The sequence below is a fragment of the Phascolarctos cinereus genome, unplaced genomic scaffold (assembly GCF_003287225.1).
Source record: "Phascolarctos cinereus isolate Bilbo 61053 unplaced genomic scaffold, phaCin_HiC Scaffold_9;HRSCAF=440, whole genome shotgun sequence".
Classification (NCBI taxonomy): Eukaryota; Metazoa; Chordata; class Mammalia; order Diprotodontia; family Phascolarctidae; genus Phascolarctos; species Phascolarctos cinereus.
The window spans coordinates 211,350,609-211,371,668 of NW_027556402.1; the positions used below are offsets into that span (position 1 = coordinate 211,350,609).

Sequence of the window (21,060 nt, forward strand, 5' to 3'; positions counted from 1 at the left end):
ACATGTGTTGAGTATGTGGTACTCAATCCTATACTATCCTGTGGTAATTTCTGTATTGTAATAATTTCTGGCTTTCTAGGTCTTTGCTCCAGGGGTGACTGAGTAGCCATCAGTACCAAAGGGGAGGATTACAGGGAGACAAGATGAGTTATTGGAATGATAAACTTTGCAAATAAGTTGTAACTCCATCCCAGAGACTAATTCCTTTTCCTTAGGAGGTCAGCCTGATGCTGCAGGGATGTATTGTTTTAAGTTTCTTTCACGTTTAAAATTGCCTTGCTTTATTAAGCCAAGAGGAGAAGGCCTCAAAAACGCAAACTCGCAGATTTTTAGGAAAAGGGGTAAATTGGAATGCGCTCTGCTGGAGGATGGAAAGGGAACAGGCTTCGTGTGATGGAGTGGAAGGCACGGTCTGATAAATGCTTCTTTCTGAGTGGGCGTGCTCCCTTCTTTGCTGGACCTAGTTTGCTCCTCTGGCATTTTTCTGCAAAGCTGATGATTCTCACCAGACAAGCCTATCCTGGGCTCAGGTGGTCCCAGCCCCAGCAGCTAGCTGAAGCTGGATTTGTTATACCCAACTGCTTGTACATCACAGTTTGCAGCCTCAGGGCGAATCTGGTCCAAGCTGCTTCACTCATCAGCTCTCTTTGGGCAATCAGACTCTGTCTGGGCCAAAGCTTGTGTTTGTTCTGTCTAGGAAAGAGGGTTTGTTAATAAGCCCCAGATCTGATGTCTAGATACCTAGGTCCTGGTTCTGCTTTTGACACTAAGTTAAGTAGCATGACCCTCCAAACCCTCTCTTCCTGAGCCTTGGTTTCCTCTTCTGTAATATGGGCATGATGATGATGATTTTTATATATTTTTTAAAGATTTGCAAAGAACTTTACTTGTATTGTGGGCCCTGGAGTCAGGAAGACTTGCATTCTATTCTGGCTTCAGACACATTGCTATGTGACCCTGGGCAAGTTCCTTTATTTTTTTTTAATTTATTTATTTTGAATTATTAACAATCACTTCCATAAGCTTTTGAGTTTTAAATTTTTCTCCCCCTCCCTTCCCACCTTCCTCCCCAAGATGGTGCGCAATCTGATATAGGCTATACATAAACATTCCTATTAAACATATTTTCACATAAGTGATGCTGGAACCACCAGAAAGAGGAAACAAAACACAATAGAAGAAAAACAATAGCAAATAGTATGCTTCGATCTGCATTCAAACTCCATAGTTCTTTCTCTGGATGTGAATAGCATTTTCCATCATGAGGCCTTTGGAGATGTCTTAGATCTTTGCTGAGAAGGGTGAAGTCTTATCAATAGTAGTCATCGCACAATGTGGCTGTTACTGTGTACAATGTTCTCCTGGTTCTGCTCACTTCACTCTGCATCAGACCATACAAGTCTTTCCAGGTTTTTCTGAAGTTTGCCTACCCACCATTTCTTATAGCACAATAGTATTCCATTACATTCATATACCACAACTTGTTCAGCCATTCCCCAATTGATGGGCATCCTCTCAATTGCCAATTCTTTGCCTGGGCAAGTTCTTTAACTGCTGTCTGCCTCAGTTTCCTCAATTGTAAAAGGAGGCTAATATTGAGTCTGTACAAAATGACTAATATGGAAATGTTTTACATGATTGAATATGTATAACCTATATCTGATTGCTTACTGTCTCAGGTGAGGGGGAGGGGATGGAGGGAAGGAGGGATAGAATTTGGAACTCAAAACATTAAAATAAACAAATGTTAAAAAATTGTTTTAACATGTAATTGGGGGGGGAGATAAAATATATTTTAAAAATGAGGATAATAATAGCATCTACCTAACAGGGCTGTGATGAGGATTAAATGACAAAATATTTGTAAAATGCTTACGATATTAGTAGGTACTTAAATGCTTGTCCCTTCCCTACCCCTTTGACTTGGTCATGAAAATACCTGTTTGTTGTTAAGCTCAAATGAGGTGATAGAGTAAGAAGTTCTTTGGGTTTTTTTTCACACATTTATATGAACAATATTGAACATCAGTATAATCAACACATTTATTTTGCAACTTTTTATAGTTATTTTCATTTGACCCATGGAATGTCATGACAATTTATATTTCATGCTCTGTAAGTCTCTTAATATTCATTGGCCATTCATTGCAGTTCATTTCTTATGACGGTGAATAGCAGGCTGGTCTCCAGAATTGAGACCCGAGTTCAAGTTCAGCTTTTGGCACATCTTGGCTGCATGAACCTGGGGAAGTCACTTAATATCTGAGTTTCCCTGTCAACTCTCCAAGATGCCAGGTTCTAGAACACTTGCTGATCTGCTTTAGAAGGTGGCATTTTCTGCCCAGGAGTTACAGGTCTGCTAATAAAACATGGTTGTAGGTAGTATGTTTTCTGTTTTCGTCCTTTCTCCACTCTACATTGTGAAAACCCTTTATAGCCTTCTTAAAGCCATCCGAATGGAAGCCCCCTTTAAGATTCCAATGATCTATACTGTATAGATCTGACTATTCATTCCCTCCGTAAGCCCTATGCACCGTAGTAGTGGTTCCTGTGAGTTGCTGTGGGTCTAAGACACATGACCCTGCTGCTCTTTCACTGATCAATCTTTGTGTACTTAGAGAGACTGGCTCTTGGACATCAGGCCCATCTGCTCAGCCTTTCCAACCAGAGGCTGAGGTCCCTGGCTATGGCCAAGGAGACTACCCTGGAAATGGAAGATAATTGTAAACAATAAATAGAGTGAAAGGGAATGTTTAACTTACTTAGCAAAACAAACCTTTGGATGGCACCATTTGTATACAAAGAATTTAGTAACAGATTCTAACTGAATCTTCTTCCATTCAGTGATGAAGATCCCTGGATCCTTTAAAAATAATTGCTCACCACTCCTATGGTGTTATGGGCAGGACCTAAAACTACTCAAACTGCATTTGTTTTTTTCTTTTTGGGAGGCAATCTGGGTTAAGTGACTTGCCCAGGGTCACACAGCTAGTAAGTATCTGAGGCTGGATTTTAACTCGGTCCTCCTGACTCCAGGGCTGGTGCTCTATCCTCTGCACCACCTAACTGCCCCTAAAACTGCTATTATTAAAAAAAAAATCTATTCTCTTAAAGCCCTGAAGAAAGAGGGAATCATAGGATAATTAATTTGGTGCTGAAAGGGACCTTAGAGGTCACTGAACCCAATGCCTTTATTTTAAAGCCAGGCAAACTGAGGCACAGAGAGGTTATAGAGCTTCCCAGGGTCACACAGCAAGTATATAACTAGAGTCTTCCTGATACCAAGTCCAGAGTTCTACCCACTGCATGGTTTAGCTTCCATTCAGAAAAACAAAAAACTAAGGGCTTCCTGAAGTATTACACTGTCAGGAAACCCATTTCTTTAGCACATTTAATCTGCTCCCCAGAGATTCACGGGGCATGTGTAGACAGACCCAGCCTGAGACTATGTTGAGGGAAGGGCAGAGGCCACGTGCAGTTGTTTGAACATCTCATAAAATATCTTAAGTTATTTGGGAAAAGAAAAAAAAGAGCAGAACAATTTGCTCAAACATCTTTCTTGGAGCTTGGTCCATTGGGAGAAAGGGCTGGAGGAACGGTTCTGAATCCTCAGGCCACTGGCTTGGGATTGGCTGTCTCTATGTTCCATTTGGCAAATGACGGAGTGACCAGGGTGAGAGGGACCTTCACTCCAGGGGTCCCTTGGGGCTCAGACGCCTTTATTTCAGACATCCTTGGGTAGGGGCAGAGGCAGAGAAAGTGTTAGGATTGGAGTTGAGGTCCCCAAACTCCCTTTATTGAGAGTGAAACAGTATGTTGGGGCTGGATCTTGAAGGCCAGAGAAAAAGAGGATTGGGAAACCTACCAACAGCCTCCCTTAGCCAACCTCAAAGACTTGTCTGTCATCTTGGCAACCTCAGAGAAAGAAGTGGCAAAACATGCCAGTGGATCAAAGACTGGAAAGGCGGTGTCAAGTAGCAGAGAAGGCACTAGGTATAGGCTTTGGAAGACCTGGGTTCAAGTCCTACTTTAGACACTTATTAGTTGTGAGACCTTGGACAAATTACTGAACTCCTTCATGCCTCGGTTTCCTCATCTGAAAAATGAACAAGGGAGACTGAGTAGCCTCTAGGGTTCCTTCTGGCCAGAAATTTCTAATCCTAGGATTTTAGAGCCAGATAGGACTTCAGCGATCGTCTAATCTAACTCCCTAATTTTATAGAAAAACTTGGGGCTCCCCAAGAGGATGTGATGTATCCAAGGTCACACCAATAGCAAGAAGTAGATGAGATTTAGTCCCAAGACTTGACTTCATCTCCAGCAGCCTCCCACCATGCCGTGCTTGGTCCTCAGAAATTTGACTTGAAGTGGCCAGGTATCCATGCTTTTCACTGAACAGCACCATCCCCTCCCTCATACTCCTACCCCTCCACATCGTCTTGCTCTTCAGGCTGAGCCTCCTGTATTGGAAAGATGGCTGATGTGGGGAGGACCCCTCAGGGGGGCGAGGAGCCCGCTGTCTCTGCCACCCTCACTACCACCACCACTGGCCAATTGCAACCAATGGGCAGGTGAGCCCACGTGCCATGGGAATATTACTGGTCCTGCATCTTGCCCATCCCCTAGAGTCCAGGGGAGCAGCCCTTGTGGGGATAACACCCAGCAACTCCCTCAGCAGGGGCGTCCCCACCTTTTAGCAGCTATGTCTGTGGAAGAAAGCTTTCCCCACAAAGGCCTTGGCACTGTCAAGTGGTTCAACCTCAGAACCTTTCAGATTTAGTTTTATCAATAGAAATGACATGGAGAGGCATGGTCATCTGCTTAATGGCACAGAGGATAGAGTGCTGGACCTGGGGTCAGGAAGACCTAAGTTAAAATCCAGCCTCAGACATGTCCTACCTGTGTGACTCTGGGCAAGTCACTTTACTTCTGTTTGCCTCAGTTTCCTCATCTGTAAAAGGGGGATAATAATAGCATTTACCTCCCAGGTTGTTGTGGGGTTCAAATGAGATGATTGTAAAGTGCTTAGCAAGTGCAGTGCCTGGCACATAGTAGGCCCTATAGAAACATTAGCTACTATGTATGATCTTCATCATCATCACCATCATTATCTGCTTTGCCACTGAATCCTAATCACCACCAGGCCTTTCTATCTGACTTGCAACTGTACCCTCCTGTGTGTGTTATCTATCTCTGTTAGAATGTGAACTCATTGAGGGCAAGGACTTGTTTTCTAATCTGGGTCCCCAGTTCTTTGAACATAGTAAATGCTTGATAAATGCTTCATTCATTCATTCATTCATTCATTCATTCACTCATTCATTCATTCATGTATTTTAAAGGCCTGCCACATAGAAGGGGGATTCGACCTTTCCTGCTAGGCCCTAGAACAAGGTGGAGTGGGATGGAGGATGAAGGTTTTGGTTCAAGAAAGAGAAAAATTGTTTTAGAATGTGGTGAGTTTCCCTTGCAGATGTTCTGGTAGTATAGCAATGCCAACCTCATAGAGAAGAAGGGAATTTGGTGTGCATGCCGTGTTGGTGAAGGGAATTAGGTTATTTGTTGAGTTGTTTCAGTCATGTTTGACTTTTCATGGCCCCATTTGGGCTTTTCTTGGTGAAAATTCTGAAGTGGTTTGCCATTTCCTTCTTCAGTTAATTTAAAAAATAAGGAAACTGAGGCAAACAGTGACTTGCCCAGGATCACACAGTTAGTAAGTGTCTGAGCCCAGAATTGAACTCAGGAAGATAAATCTTCCTGACTCCAGGCCTGATACTTTATCTTTTTTTTTTTTTTGGGTTGGGCAGTGGGGTTAAGTGACTGTGCCCAGGGTCACACAGCTAGTAAGTGTTATATGTCTGAGACCAGATTCGAGCTCAGGTCTTCCTGAATCCAGGGCTGGTGCTCTATCCACTGCACCACCTAGCTGCCCCTGCCTGACACTTTATCTACGGTGCCACCTAGTTGCCCTACGCTATACAGGCTATCATTTTACCATTATACATTTTATTCTGTTATACAGGCCAACACCTACTACCACTGCTTGTTCAAGTGTGCCCTCCCAAACTCTGTGCCAGCTGCCCCTGTTTTAAATGGCCCCTTCCACGTCAGCCTCTCCTCTCCTCAGCTGACTCTGCTATTCTCAATGTACTTCACCTTGACCTGGCTTGGGCCTTGGCTTTATTTCTTCTGTCTCTCTCCAATCTCAGCTTGGACCATCCATATCCCTTTTCCTCAGGTGGGAGTCTTTCCTGCCAGCAGCCAGCAGCTCCATTCCCCAGTTATCTGGTATCAGTCTATGCAAGGCTTCTAGCAGAGATGGGAAGACCACTTAGAGGATCATGGGATTTACTGCTGGAAATAAAACTGGAGCCCATCTAGTCCAATGCCCTAATTTTACAGTGGAGAAAACTAGGTCCTAGATAGGAGGGGTCATCTGCTCAGCGTCTTAGGTAGGAAGTAGCTATTGAAATAGAAGTCTTCTAACACCAAATCCAGGGGTCTTTTCTCTATCTCCACCTGTTGGGGATGTAGTAGAGGGAATTCCTATGCAGGTGCAGGTTGAATTAGAGATGCCTGGAGCCTCTGCAAGCTCTGAGATCATAGGACATACACATAAAAGAGAAGGGGAAGAGAAAAGAGAAAAAGGAACAAGCGTCTATTAAGCACTTACTGTGTGCCAGGCTTGTGCTAAATGCTTTACAAATATTATCTCAAAAGATCATAGATTTTGAGCTGAAAGTGACCTTCAAGGTTTTCTAGTTCAGCACTTCTTAAATTGTGGGTGTCATGAAAAATTTGGCAACAGTAAAAGGCTTCTGAATGAGCAATGAGCAAAAATTAATTTAAAAAAATCAAACACTTAATGAAAGCGAAGTGTTTCTGGCTGAAGGGGAAAGAGGAGAAAAGAGAAGAGAATAGAGGATGAAAGAGTAGAGAAGGGGAAAGAAGAGAAGAGAGAATAGAGGAGCAAAGAGAAGATAAGACAAAAGAGAGAAGAGAAAAGAAAAGAGAATAGAAGAGGAAAGAGAAGATAATAAGAAAGAGAGGAGAAAAGGAATTGAAAATTCAGAGAAGGGAAGGGAGCGGCCCTGGTCACTCAGCACCTTCATGGCAGAGCCAGCACTGAGACCTCCGTCTCTTGGCTTCTAGATCAATATTTCACTGACCCCCCACCAGATTTCCCTCCACATCAGACCTGCGAATGGCCTGTGTGCACAAAGAGGTCCTAAAACACAGGTACCATTGTACACACATATTCAGGCACACTCCTACACACTCAGAACCACGTGCTCTTGTGTATACACTGCCACATGGAGAGGTGTGCTAGCATATGCACCCTCTCAATAACAGCATGAGATGTTTTCTTTTTTCCCCCCCAGTTATCAAACATTCATTTTTTTCTCCCCCACTCACTGAAAAGGAAGGAGGGAAGAAAGGGAGAGAGGAAAGGAGGGAAAGGAAAAGCAGAAAGGAAAGAAGAAGGAAAGAAGAAAATGTAGAGCCCTTGTATTGTGCAAGCCTAGTTAAGCAAAGTGCCTTCCTCCATTGGTCACGTCCAAAAATGCCCTCCTCATTCTGCACGCTGGTCAGCCCTGAGAAGCTCAGTGTTCTTTAGTGTTCTGGGGTCGTGGTTGATTACTGGAGCAGCATTCTCGTCTTTTGTAATTGTTCGTTTTAAAAATTGATGTTGGCATCTGAGTGAAAATTGTTCTGCTCCCTTTACTCTGCAGTCAGTTTATACAAGTCTTTCCATGTCTTTTTGAAACCATCTTTGCCCTCATTCCCTAATTTTTCAATTAATTTCAGTTTCATTTTCCTTCCAACAGGCATTTGGCAAGTGATCACTCTGTGCAGAGAGGATGTTGTGATCAATGCTAGGGAGATGAAAGGTTTTGATGAGGGTGTCCAGGAGCTCTAATCTGGTGGGGGCAAGGCAGGGTGGGGTAGGAGACAGGATACATGGACAAATAATTGTAGTGCAAAATGGTACCCTCGAAGTGCATTAGAAAGGTGCTCAGCAAAGTGTGTGTGAGGCCCCAGGCTTAATCCAGTCCAACAGAAAAGATCCTGGATTCATGGGCGTGGATGATCTCTTAACCTCTTGGATCCTCATCTATGAAATGGGACTGTTGGGCTCAGTGGCTCTTCCAGCTCCAAGTCCCTGATCTGGGGATTAGGGAAGACTTCCTGGAGGAGGCAGTCTGGATTAGGCTTTAATGATCACAGATTTGGAGCCCGGGGACCTCAGAGGCCATCTAGTTCAACTTTCTCATTTTATAGATGAGGAAGCTGAGGCCCAAAGAGAGGAAATGACTTGCCCAGGCTCATACAGGTAGCAAATAGCAGAGCCAGGAATTGAACCCAAGTTCCCCCAACTCCAAGGTCAACCCCCATGGTACCTCCTGGTTTCCAAGGGATTGATAAAAAAATCAGCAGATGAAGGTGAGGAGGACATCCTAGGCACAGGGGACAATATGAACACAAGAGTGGGAATGGGAGAAATGGGTTCCTCCTGGAACCTTCATTTCAAGGAACGGCTCAGAATGGCCAGACTTCACTCTCTAGACTTGGCCGCCATGCTTCAGCTGCCTTCTCTCACCTCCTGGGCAGCCCCTTCTTCCACTGGCGAGTTCTTCCTGGAACTTTCATTTTGAGGAAGGGAGTCTGTAATTCTCTGCACAGGGGCCTTCTTCCCCCTTTTCAGCTCCCTTTTATGTGTTGCAAACCCCCATTAGAATGTAAGCTTTTTGAGGGCAGGGATTGTCTTTTGTCTGATTATATTCGTAAATGCTTATTGACTGGACTTGGGAAAGCACAGTGTGTTAAAGGAGGTGGTAGATAGCTCAGTTTGGCCAGATTTTGGAATTCATTGTTTGTGGGAAGGGTGTGTGTATGTACATAAATACACATACACATATGTATATATGCACACATATAGACATACATATACATAGGTACATACCTATACATATACACACATACATATATACATGCAGACACATATGGATCTAGCACTATACAGCACTTTAAGGCTTGCTAAGCCCTTTACAAATAGGATCTCATTTTCTCTTACAACAGCCCTGGGAGGTAGGTGGAAACTGAGGCAGATAATTATGTTGCAATGCAAAGACCACTGGCGGTGGAGTCAGAGGATCTGCCCTTTATTCCTGGGGTGACCTCAGACAAATGATTAAACCTAAGTCCCCAATCTCCTCACCTGTGAAATGAATGAGTGGGACTCACTGATTTCTGGGGTCTCTTCCAGTTTTAAGCCTGTGGTCCTCTAATTCTGCCCAGATACCCATTTGCACTCACCCACCGGGGCCTGTAAGTTAGTGGGGGCCTTTTCTGTATGGAGGAGCCCCCTAAGCTGTGTCCAGGTTGCCTTGCCTTTACTTTCTAGAAGGGGTGTCAGTTTCCCGTTTGTCATTGTTCTTACAGGTAATGGGTCACTCGGATCTTTTACTGAAACTCGCAATTTGGGACTCAGCCCACCTCCATTTTGTCAAGCTTTACAGAATTCTACTCTGTTAGAGTTGTCACTAGTATTGAATTGGCACGCAAAGAGTCTAGGTTTGCTCCTGGTCTATGACTTTAAACCCAGCCCCTCCAGCTTCTAATCCTACCACAGAAGTCTCCAATGTGATTTGCTTTTAGAAATTATGATGGTCCTTTGAACAGGATGGAAACATAAACTTCATTCCAAACAGCCCTAATAGGCACAAGAAATCAGTAGTGGAGAGTGCAAAGAACATCAATGCTCCTCAGATTCCCCTTTGCTCTTTCCTTGTTCCTGCTCCCTCAGGAGAGACTTTGAGCATCTCTTTAGCTGATTGAATTACTTCTGGTTCCTGTGGCTGCTGCCAGCCCTAATGCTTGCTGCTTCAAGGTATTAGGTAATTGAGGTTGGGGGGGACCCACACCATTTACTAGAATCTGAAGGGAAAATGGTCTGTTCTCTGTAATAGCCATCCCCGAAATGATGGCCACTCAGACCTTTCATTAGAGGCTGTAGCTTGTGGCTATTCCGGAAAGGGCTTCTAGAGGTCAACTCATCCAGCCCCCTGCTTCCAAGCATAACACACTTACAGCCCTGCCCTGACTGTGTACTTGTGTCCTGTCTTCTCCCAAAACCAAGGAAGATTCACAGAGTTATAGACTTTGCTCGTAGAAGGGCCCTTAAAGCTCATACAGTATAAACTCCTTTTTTTTTTTTTCACAGAGAGGGAAACTGAGACACCCCCTGACAAGAGAAGAGACTTTCCAGAGGTCTCTCAGGTAGTAAATAGCAGAGTTCAACTCAAGTCTGACCCCAAATCCAGTCTTCCTTTCACCACACCACAAGTCTTAACACTCTGCAAGAAAGAGACTTCACAACCCTCTGACATCCCCATCCCAACATTGTCCAAAAAGCAGGAAAGACTGGTTTTGCCTCTTATCCATTTCTGGGAGCTAGATGATAATCACTTCATTCCATCCTAAGGATGGCAGAGGAAGGACAGGGTTGAGTCCTGTGTAACCAAGCAGATAAGAGCTCTGTGGGATCTTAACATACAGTAGGAGCAGTTGGTGTCCAGAGGGAGCGAGGTCTTTGAGGTTCAGGGATTTAGGGCTGGAAGGACCCAGAGACTACTTAGTCTAAAGCCTTTATTTTATAGAGGCCCAGAGGCTTAGTGACCTGCCCAAGATCACAGCGCTAGAGTTCAAACTTGGGTTTCTGATTCCAAATCCAGGGCTCTTGGTGTTGATACATTCTGTCTTGGGACAAGAAGACATCCTCCTGGTCACAGCATGTCTAGGATTTTGTGTTCAGTGCTGCACATCACACATTATGGAGGGTATTAATCAACTGGATTGTTTTCAGAGGAGGGTGACTGCGCTGGACGTGATCTCCTAAGTATCAGTCAGAGAAGATTTAAGAAAGACAAGGAATTGTGAGCTTTTAGACCTAGAAGGCACATTAGTTTTGTTTTAAATAAGTTTTTATTGATGTCCTCTGTTTCTTTTTTCATCATAATTATACTAAATATCCCTTGCCCTTCTCCTCTCCCTCCCAGAGAGCCATCCCACATAAAAACAGCATTTTTTTTAGAGGGGGGAAAATCAGCATGATTGATATGTTGGAAAAAATCCAAAAATATGTGCAATGTGTAACACCTGTGGACCTCTCACCTCCATGAAGGGGTGAGTTTGGGGGGTCCCTCATATCTCTTTGAGTCTTGCTTGATCTTTATCTTTTTGTTACATTCATTTTTGAATTTGTGGTGTGTGGTTCTTTACATTTACATTGTTGTCATCATTCTGTGTACAGTTTTCTTGGCTTGCTCTTCATCAGTTCATATAAATCTTCTCATGCTTCTCTGTTCATCACACACAACATTTCTTTCTTTTCTTTTTCTTTGCAAGGCGGTTAGGGTTAAGTGACTTGCCCGGAATCACATAGCTAGTAAATGTTATGTGTCTGAGGCCGGATTTGAACTCAGGTCCTCCCGACTCCAGGGCAGGTGCTCTATTCACTGCACCATCTAGTTGCTGCACACATTTCTTATAGCACAATGTAATCCCATCACATTCATGTATCACAGTACGTTCAGCCATTCCCTAGGTGATAGGCATCTACTTGGTTTCCAGCTCTTTGCTGTCACAGAAAAGTGCTGCTGTAAGTATTCTGGCGTGTTCGGGAACTCTCATATTATTGATAGCTGGCAAGGACACTATTTAAACTCTAATCTAGTCTCCCATTTTTTAGATGGGCAACTGAGACCCAGACAGAAGTGACTTACCCAAGGTCACACAGCTTGGAGATGGCAGAGCATGCCAGCCAGGAGAATCCAGGTCTTTCAACAGTCTTTTCCTTCTACAGTATTACTTCCTTATATTTGCTCTCTTTGCATATCTCGATGTCTGTCATGTGGAAGACAGGTTAGACTCGTTTTCCTTGGCCCAGAGGGTGGGATGAAGACCGGTGTCTAGGGCTGTCTGGCTAGGGGCCGTGTAGCCCAGTGGATTAAGAAGAATTAAAATCTGGAGGCCAGCCTGACCTGATACTTGAAATCAGAAAAGCATAAACTAAGCTTCATGCAAATGTCACCCTCATGCAAGAATGGGGAGGAGGAAAGGGAAGAGTAGAGAAAGGATAAGAATAAATGGCCTACTTTGCCCCTGGGAAAACCGGGCTGTTGGCTGTCTTCTTCAAATGATTCATCTTAGGTCTACTCACTGTATGCCCTTAGGGACTGATCTAAGCAGCTGACAGATAGTCAGTCAACAAATCTTCATTTAGCCCCTGCTCTTTGTTGGGTTGCCAGGGCTTTGAGGAAGACTGAGGGAAGACATTGTCCCCGTCGCCCTGACCGTACCGTTGTTATTGGGGAGATGGGACACACATGCGTGGACAAAATGTTAACCTCACCAGTCAGGCTGCTTTCCCAAGTGCCCAGGGAGTGGCAAGACTAAGTACTGCGTGATTGGAGAAGAGAGATAATTGCGGGCTGGTGGGGGAGAGGAGAGGAGTAGGGAGAGTCAGGGAAGGCTTCTTTGAGGATGTCTAGAGTTTGGCTAAGTGGAAAGCGAGGGGAAATAGGCCGCGCAGGTTGGGTGTGGGTGGGGAGGAATAAAAGCCAGCCCCAGCACCGGCCAGTGATGGTGATCCAGTAAGGGTTCGGGGACCAGTGCAGATGCCTTGGTACATTTTCAAGTGACTGGTGCACATCCTACGATGCAGTGGGGGATCCCATCCAGAGGGTAGGAGGGGATTGGTGCTGATTCCATGATACAGTGAGGGGGAGGGGAGGAGGGCTGTTGTTTGAGCTCCTGGCTTTCTCTGGCAAATGGTTTTGAAAATGCTTCTGCTTTTCTTGTCTCTTCTCTCAACTCCTATGGTGCACTAACCAGGCCAAGGCTGATAACTAAGGCTAATACTGGGGTCATAGATTTAGAGCTTGAAGGGATCTTAGAGACCACTGAGTCCAGCCCCTTCATTTAACAAATGAAGAAACTGAGGCTTAGAGACAGGTTTCGACTGGTGATACAGCCTGCCAGCATGGTAAGTGGGTCTTCTTGACTCCCACACCCAGCGCTTCATCTGCTCTGCCAGCTGCCTCCCTAACCACTGCCCTGGCTTGGGGGCTCCCTCAGTGGTGTGGGGTGAGGGAGGGAAGGAAGAAGGGAATCCTGGGCAGCCCAGAGCCACTGGGGAGACTGTTTCCATTCAACAAAAACCTCGTCTGAAATAGAATCCCTCTCAGGGAGGAAGAGGAGGCAGAAAGCAGAAGACCCATGGTCCCTTCCAGATCTAAATCTGTGATACTCAGATCCCCTCTTCTGGAGGAAGAAACTGAGGCCTGGAGAGGGATAATAATTGGCCTGAGGTAACAGGGATTCAGCTGGATATATAAGACCAGAGCTCTTAAGTCAACTCCATGATTTTTCCTTTGGCCAGACAGAAGATGCCCTTTCCACAAGAGTTATGAAGGCTGAGGGTCAAGTCTTATTTTCTTGCGCTAACTAGCTTGGGTGACCTTCGACAAATAATTTCCTTCTCCAGGCGTGTTTCTTCATTTATAAAATGACTCAATTGGTCTTGAAACAGAGGCTGGCTGAACGTTTGGTATTTTATAGTGGAGATTCTTTTCATGCGTGGGGTGGACAAGATGGCCTCAGAGGTCCTTTCCAATTCTCACAGTTGGTGATTGGTTTTTTTTTTTTATTTTGTGATTAGATGATCTCTAAGGTCCCTGCCAGTTCTAACATTCTCTAAGGCTCTTCTTCCTGCCCACCCTCTCCCCAGGCTGGGGATGGGTCTGCGTGGGGGACAATCATAAGATTCCTGGGAAGAAGGAATCTTAGAGACCAGGGGGTCTGTAATCTTGGATTGGAGAAAAATTACATCATTATTTTCACCAACCTATGGTTTTCCTTATAATCCTATGCCTTTTACTTTATGCATTTAAAAATATTATTCTGCAGGGTGGGTTCCAAGCATTTCACCAGACTACCAAAGGAGTCCGTGACACAGAAAAGGTCCAGAACCCTTGTTCTAGTCTAATTTCCTCATTTTACAGAGGAGGATACTGAGGCCTAACAAAGTAGAGTGACTTGAATGAGGGTGTCCAGCCAGTAGGTGGCAGAGCCAAAGTGTGAACCCAAGTCCTGGCAGTCTGGTGTGTGGAGACACACTGGATTGAGTCAGAGGATCTGGTTACAAATCCTGACTCCACCATTTAGTAGTTAGACGACCTTGAATGTCCCTTCTGTTCCCAAATTCATGACTTTTACCACATTGCCATCCATCTGTCCATTTGATAGGCCTCTATTAAGTAGTTACTGAGTATGGAGTATTGTGTTCTGTGCCAGGGGATCGGAGAATCATAGATTTGGATCTGGAAGGGACTGCAGGTCCTCTGAAATAATTTCTAGCCTTTTCTCTACTGCATGGCTGTGCTTCCCTATTAGAATCTGGTTAAAACATGGTTTCAGGCCCCATACTCATAGTCTAGAGGGGAATGTGGCACTTCCCTTGTGCGTCAGTTTCGGGTCTTTTAGGTGTGAGTACCCCCTCTCTTCTTGCAAACTGCAATCTTTATCTGGTCTAAGATCCAGCATCTGGTCTAAGAGTTGCTGTGGCTAAGAAGTTTCATCACTCACTTTTTCAGTCTTCTAACACCTTACTTTCCAACACCCTCCCACCACTTACTTGCTCTGGGATTTTGTTGGCCTCTCTGCTGTTCCTTTAACAAGATGCTTCATCTCCAGCCATTTTTACCGGCTGTTTTCCATGCCTGCAATGGTCTTCCTCCTCATCTCCACCTCCTGACGCTCCTTCAGGTCTTCTATGAGAAGCCTCGTCCTCCTCACCCTGAGTGCCTTCCCTCTCTTGCTGTCTCCCAATTTGTCCTGCCTATTTTTGTCTGTCCATAGTTTTCATGTTGTTTCCCCTGTTGGGCTGTGAGCTCCTTGAAGGCCGCGTTGTTTGCTTGTTTATTTTTGGCCTTTCTTTGTATCCCTAGTGCTGAGCACAGTGCCTGGCACATGGTAGGCGCTTTATAAATGCCTACTGACTGATTGACTAATTGGTGCTCTAGGCTGGTCGCTACCCACTGTCACTGCACTGGTAGGCAAAGGCCCTTCAGTTTCCTAGGACCTGCCAGGGCCCGGTCTCGACCTCTAGACCTCTGCCTCACTCCCACACCAAGAACAGGCATCAGTATCAGGGGAAGACACACACACACAACTGGCAAGACAAAACGATGGGACTGGCGTTCAAGAGGGAAAGTGGCACAGCTGATGTGTGTGGAAGCCTGCGCTTGGACCCAGGTTTCCTGACTAGGAGTCCCACACTTACACAGCAGCTTTCTGGACCAAGCCTGATCTTGTACCTAGCCCCCATCCTCACCCCTTTGGGCTCTGAATAAATGGGGCTGAGTTACTTTGGTCCAGGATTTGCACCAGGAGCCTGGGGGGTGGGGGCACCGCATTTGCCCCTTAGGGAGAGGAGGAATTTCATGGTCCCATCCATTTCTTACATCCAGACATACAGAGTCCGACAGGTAGCTGCATGCGAGCTGGAGGTGGAGGGGTGGGATTAGCTCCAACCAAGGGGATGCCAGAGGAGCAGGCGTACCCCCTCGCCACCCCATCCCCCATCCTCCCATCCATTCATTCCCGCCGGCCTCCCTCCTTCACCTCCTGCCTCCTTCCCCCACCCCCCACGCGCTAGAGCCCTGCAGGGAAAGGCGGGGGAGGGGCTGCGGCCCGGGGGGGGGGTGAGAAGGGGGCGCGTCCTGCGCGAGCGGGGGCGGGCGCACTGAGGGGATCGGGGCGGGGCGCGCACACAGACACGGACACACACACAAGCGCATACACACACACGCACACACACAGACACAGGCAGACACACACGCAGCCCGCCCAGACGCCCAGGACCGGCCTCGCGCGCGCCGCCCAGGGACCTCGACCACCCCAGCGGTCGGGGCCGGCAGCGTCCCTCGGCGCGTCCCGCAGCCCCCCCCCCCCCCCGGCCCATGCGGCCGGCGCTGGGGCCAGAGCCGGAGCCGAGGCCGGAGCCGGAGCCGGGGCCGGAGCCGCAGCCGGAGCCGCGGCCGGGGCCAGGGCCCGGGGAGCAGGCGGACGGGCCGCGGCAGGACTGAGCCCGCGCCCTCCCTCGAACTGTCCCCCGGCAGCCCGCCGGCGGACGATGCGGAGGCGGCCCGGGCCGAGCCCCCGGGAGCTGAGCAGGGCGCGCGAAGCAGCCCCCCGAGGCCCCGCTGGCCCGGGGCCTCCGTCCCCCAAGCCGCCAGCGGCCCGGCCCCCCTGGGAGACATGACCTCCAAGCATCACTCCGACTGGATCCGCTACAGGTACGGGGCCACCGGCCGCCCCCCTCCCCGCGCCCCGACCCTGCCCTGGCCCCTTCCATGTCCCTGTCCCCATGCGGCTCTGCCTGGGCACGCGGGACACCGGGGGATGTGGGAGGAACACTCTGGCTAATGGGCCGGGCACTTGGGGAGGAGCTGGGGTGCAAGGGAAAGATCAGGTTTGGGTTTGTTCCTAGCCCTGGCTCTGCCGCTTTGTGACCCTTGGTTTCTTCCTCTGCAAGATCACGGGAGGACGTAGGGATCTTTCAAAGCCCCCTCAGATCTAAATTCTCTGACCCTTCTCTGGGATGGAGACTGCTGGAATTGATAAGTGGGAAAAGCGGGGAACCCCTTCCCCCCCTCTGCACCCGTGCTTGTGACAGTCTGAGGCAAGGGCTCCGACTGAGGGACAGTCACAGTACACAGAGGTGCAGGTAAACACACTGCTTGCCCATTCACAAACTCCACAGTAGTCACACAGGCTCCCGATGGGGAGTTATTCCACCCCTGCCCCCTGCATCCTCCGGACCCAGTGGGGAACCAAATGCAGGGTCAGATCTTGACCAGGGACCTGAGCTAGGCTTTCTTCTTGGCAGGCAGAGCCCTGAGCCTTGCACCTGGAATACCCTTCCACCTCCTGCCTCAGCTATCCCCTCCGTTTGGGTCCAGCCGCCACCTTGCTGCTGCTGGGGAGAAGAGCTGATGATCGCCATGTCGCCATGGCAGCCCCCTTTCCTTGGCCTCCCATTGGCTCCCCGTTGCCATGGGCTACAGAGTCTGTCTCCCTGGCCTCTCCTACAGAAGCATGTGCGTCAAAGCTGCTGGACACCGTTGAACTGCTTGCAGGAGGGGGTCCCAGGTTCTATTTGTGAGGGAAGAGGGGCTGCTTGGGACACTTGCCCCCCAGGCTCAAGGACATGTGGAAGTATTTGTTGTTCTATCCACAGTCTACCACCGGGGATCCAGGTTTGGGACAGAATTATGCTACCCCTAGCCCCTCCATATCTAGTGGCATGCCATCCCTTTACTTCTTTACAAAACTCGCTCCTGGGAGAGGCTTTGATGATGTTTGCCACTTCCAGACACAAAGCTTTCTAAGGTATTCATGAACAGAAACCAGCTGGAAACACCCAGAGGGTTGTTAAACACAGATCTGTCTGCAAGCCTCCTTGGGGTGAATTTAAGTGACTGTTCTCTCTCCCCAGGGGCGTATGTAGCAGGAACCTTTCTCTTCCTGAAGTACCTTCCTAAGGCTGATCTAACTGCAGGCATTTCCCCCAACATACTTCCCCCCCTTCCTAAGCCATCTCAAACTATACAGGACACAGTCACCTTCAGATACAGGAATGGAGATGCTTACAGACTCACGTCCTGTCATTTACCATGGTCCCACATCTGCTACCTTTTTTGACTCTTCTGGCCTGTGCATCTAGAGCCTGGCAAGTAATGCCCTTCTGAATAGAGGGGGAGCTGTTCCTACAAGGGAACATTTTGCTTCTGAGAACCCCTTGGATGCCAGCCCTCCTGTTGTCCTGGCCTGACAGCTGGGGGTTAGACAGTCATTGAGGAAGCTGGCCCAAGCCTGGGGAGGAGGGGGAGTCTTCCTTATTCCTGTCCCTATTCCTTGCCTGTCTGGCCCTCGCCCCTCAACCATAGAAGCAGTCAGGACTAAGGAATGAATGGGGGAGCTCTTCTTGGGTGCCAGCTGGGACTCTGTCAGTTGTGTGGGCCAGTGTTTTTCAGAGGGGAGGAAAGGTCTTTCTGAGGTGTTTGTGATTGCAAAAAAAAAATGCTTTCAGTTCATTTCTTGGGGCTCTGAGTATGGACTTGGAGTGTCCTAAGTAAAACCATTTTGGGGGGAGGGAGGAATTCCTGAGAAGACTTTTGATTTGGGGCTAACCAGGCACATCTTATGCCACAGTTTTGGTAAACTGAGGCTAGGGAGAAGGCTGAAGCTGGTAAAACATAGCTGCTTGGAGGAATCAGACACCTTGTACATCTGACCCCCAGAATTCAGGGCCCCCTCTCCTGGGAAGCAAAATGTGGCACCCAAAGAGGATGTTCTGAGGAGAGTTGCCCTCTCATTGCCTCCTCCCTGCCCCCTTTTGGGGAAACTAAAAAAACCAAGGGGGGGAGCAGAAATGGTGGTGGGAATCCTTTGGTCGGGGGGAAATAAATTCAGAACAAAATGAGACCTGTGTAAAAAGAGAAATCAGTAGTCCCCATATGGCCTTGGCAGCGTGACCCTCTGTAAGAGAGAGGCGATCTTGGTTCACTTAGTCCTGTAGTAGGATAATGCCTCCAGGGTGTTGTATCCCATCATACCCTGCTGCTGAGAGCCCAGATGGGCATTCCTAGCTCATCCACCTTCCCCAGAGGGTTTCCTTCTTTTCTTACTCTGATGATCGTTGGCTAGGAGAGAAAGTGAGTGTGTAGTCCACACCCTCCACTCTTCTCCCACTCCACCTCACTCCTCCCTACCAGAGCTGGACATCGGCAGACTCTCTTTTCCTTAATTCAGCAGGAGATAATCCTGGCTTCAAACCTTTCCCAGGGAATTAAAGGAGGAAGCTGTAAAACAAAAACCATTTCAGAAGCTTAAGGTTGTCAAGTTGACAAAGAGGAGGCATCCTCCTTAGCTAATCTCTGCTGCCCTTGTGGGCAGAGATGTCTTCCATTCCTCCTCTGAGCGGACTCTAGAGCTGGCCTCGGGGCTGGACCTCCCTTTAGGTGAAGTTGGGACTCCCACCTTGGCCCGGTCTACAGGGCCCCAGACAGTGGGACCTTTGGGGTCTCTGCTGCTTTTAACTGCCATGACTGCTTCCATTTATGTGGCGGAAATTCAGAAGGAGACCCCCAGTTTTTAACACCATACTGAGAATCAGTGTGGTAAAAATGGAAAGACCACCGGACTGGGGGCTTTCCCTGTTATAGAGCACCCTCTGATCTCTACGAGGGAAGACAGGTATCTCTGTCCTCATTTTACTGATGAGGCCATAGGCCACAGCTATGAAATGAAACTGTCATGGCTAAAATCACCATCTTTTGTACTCCCACATCCATTGTACCTCACTGGCTCTCAGCATTGTAGTAGAAAACTGGGGGCCTGCTTCTGAACCTCCTACAGAGGCTTGCCTCCTCACCTGGGACCTATCCAGCGTTCCCTCCATTCACAGAGCTGGAGAGACTGACGGGTCCAATGAGCATGTTACACCTGTAGCTTCCCACTCCCAGTCACTCTTCTGTGTTCGTGTTATGTTCCCATGTTGAAGATTCGTGTCTCTTTCTCCTCTTCTCATTTCTTTCTTCTCTTCCCTTCCATCAGGGAGTGGCCCTTCTTAAACTCCTCCCTTAAAACTTGACAGCCCAGTAACTTAGAGACTGTAAGAACACAGAATTCCCATCCACGGTGAGAGAACTCTTTCATGGGGTGGGGGGCTGTGAGAAGGGAGGGCAGTGAGGAGGTGCCCAGTGAGAGCCTCTTTGGCTATTAGAGGGAAGTCCCCAAAGTGATGTCTGCTGGCCCTCCCACATCTTTCTCTCTCTGCCCCACCCCTCCATCCCCTACCCTGGGTCTGATTGTTTTACCACAAGCTGATGTCTTGATGACCTCTCTAGCTACTGCGTAAAAGAGTCACTTAACCAGGGACACCCAGCCCAGAAAGTCCTTCTGGTGGACTGGCCCGTGCTATGTGAACTCCCCAATAGAACAGAAGGTTGTTTGTGGGCTTGCGCCATATTAATTTTTGTCCCTAATACCTGGTCTAGTCCCTAGTAGACATTTAAATGCTTGCTTAATGAACGATGATGGGGTGATGAATCCTTTTGGTGGAGATGGGGTGGTGTAGTGAGTAAGGCACTGGATTTGGAGTCAAGAAGACCTCAATTCAAATCCAATTTCAGACGCTCTGGTAAGTTATTTAACCTGTCTGCCTCAGTTTCCTCTTGTGCAAAATGTTGGACTTCATGGCGTCTAAGGTCCCTTTCTAAGGGCAGCTAGGGGGCACAGTGCACAGAGCGTTGGCTTGGAGTCCAGAAGATCCATCTTTCTGAGTTCAAATCTGGCCTCAAATACTTACTAACTGTGTGATTCTGGGCAATTCACTTCATCCTGTTTCCCTCAGTTTCCTCATCTATAAAATTTAGCTGGAGAAGGAAATGGCAAATCACTCCAGTGTCTTTGCCAAGAAAACCCAAATGGGGTTACAGGGAGTCAGATATGACTGCATCAACAAGGCCCCTTCCAGCTCAAAATCTGATGATTTAATGGGTGGTTCTACTTTGGGATGGGGCAGAGACTGGCTTTGTGGGACCAGGTACTGTCACCATTGCAAAAGGGAAGGTTCTGAGAGTGTCGGTTAGTTAACTTTTCAGAGAACCCCACAACGTAGTTTCTCTTGTTTCTCACTGGCCCTCCTTTGAGAGATGTCCCATCTCCCACTGAGATAGACACAGCTCTTCCATCTTGGCAATGTCAACACCAGCATGTCACCTGGCAGTGGAGTGGGGCACAGCAGTACCCCAAGTATGGGATAACCGAGGCTGGTGCTGGTAGCCCATAAAAAAGAGGAGGAAGTACAAGGTTAGGGAAGGCTCAGGATATGCCTTTTGGGGCTGGGGGAAGACTCTTACTCAGTTCTTCCTGTGGAGTGAGGGCTGACACTGTGCCCTTTCCATTCTAGTGTGTGGAAAGGAGACCTCT

At 47.7% G+C, this 21,060-nt stretch overlaps 1 protein-coding gene across 4 annotated transcripts in view; it reads left to right on the forward strand.

Moving 5' to 3' along the window:
- The first annotated feature begins 15,852 nt into the window (after positions 1-15,852).
- The window catches only part of TUB (TUB bipartite transcription factor), a 74,346-nt gene continuing 69,138 nt past the window's right edge, over positions 15,853-21,060 (forward strand). For all 4 annotated transcript variants that reach the window (XM_021005513.2, XM_078148342.1, XM_078148341.1 and 1 more), the window contains exon 1: positions 15,853-16,361. In XM_021005513.2, the coding sequence (XP_020861172.1) occupies positions 16,324-16,361 (38 nt within the window). In that variant the 5' untranslated portion in view covers positions 15,853-16,323. The remainder of the gene's footprint in view (positions 16,362-21,060) is intronic.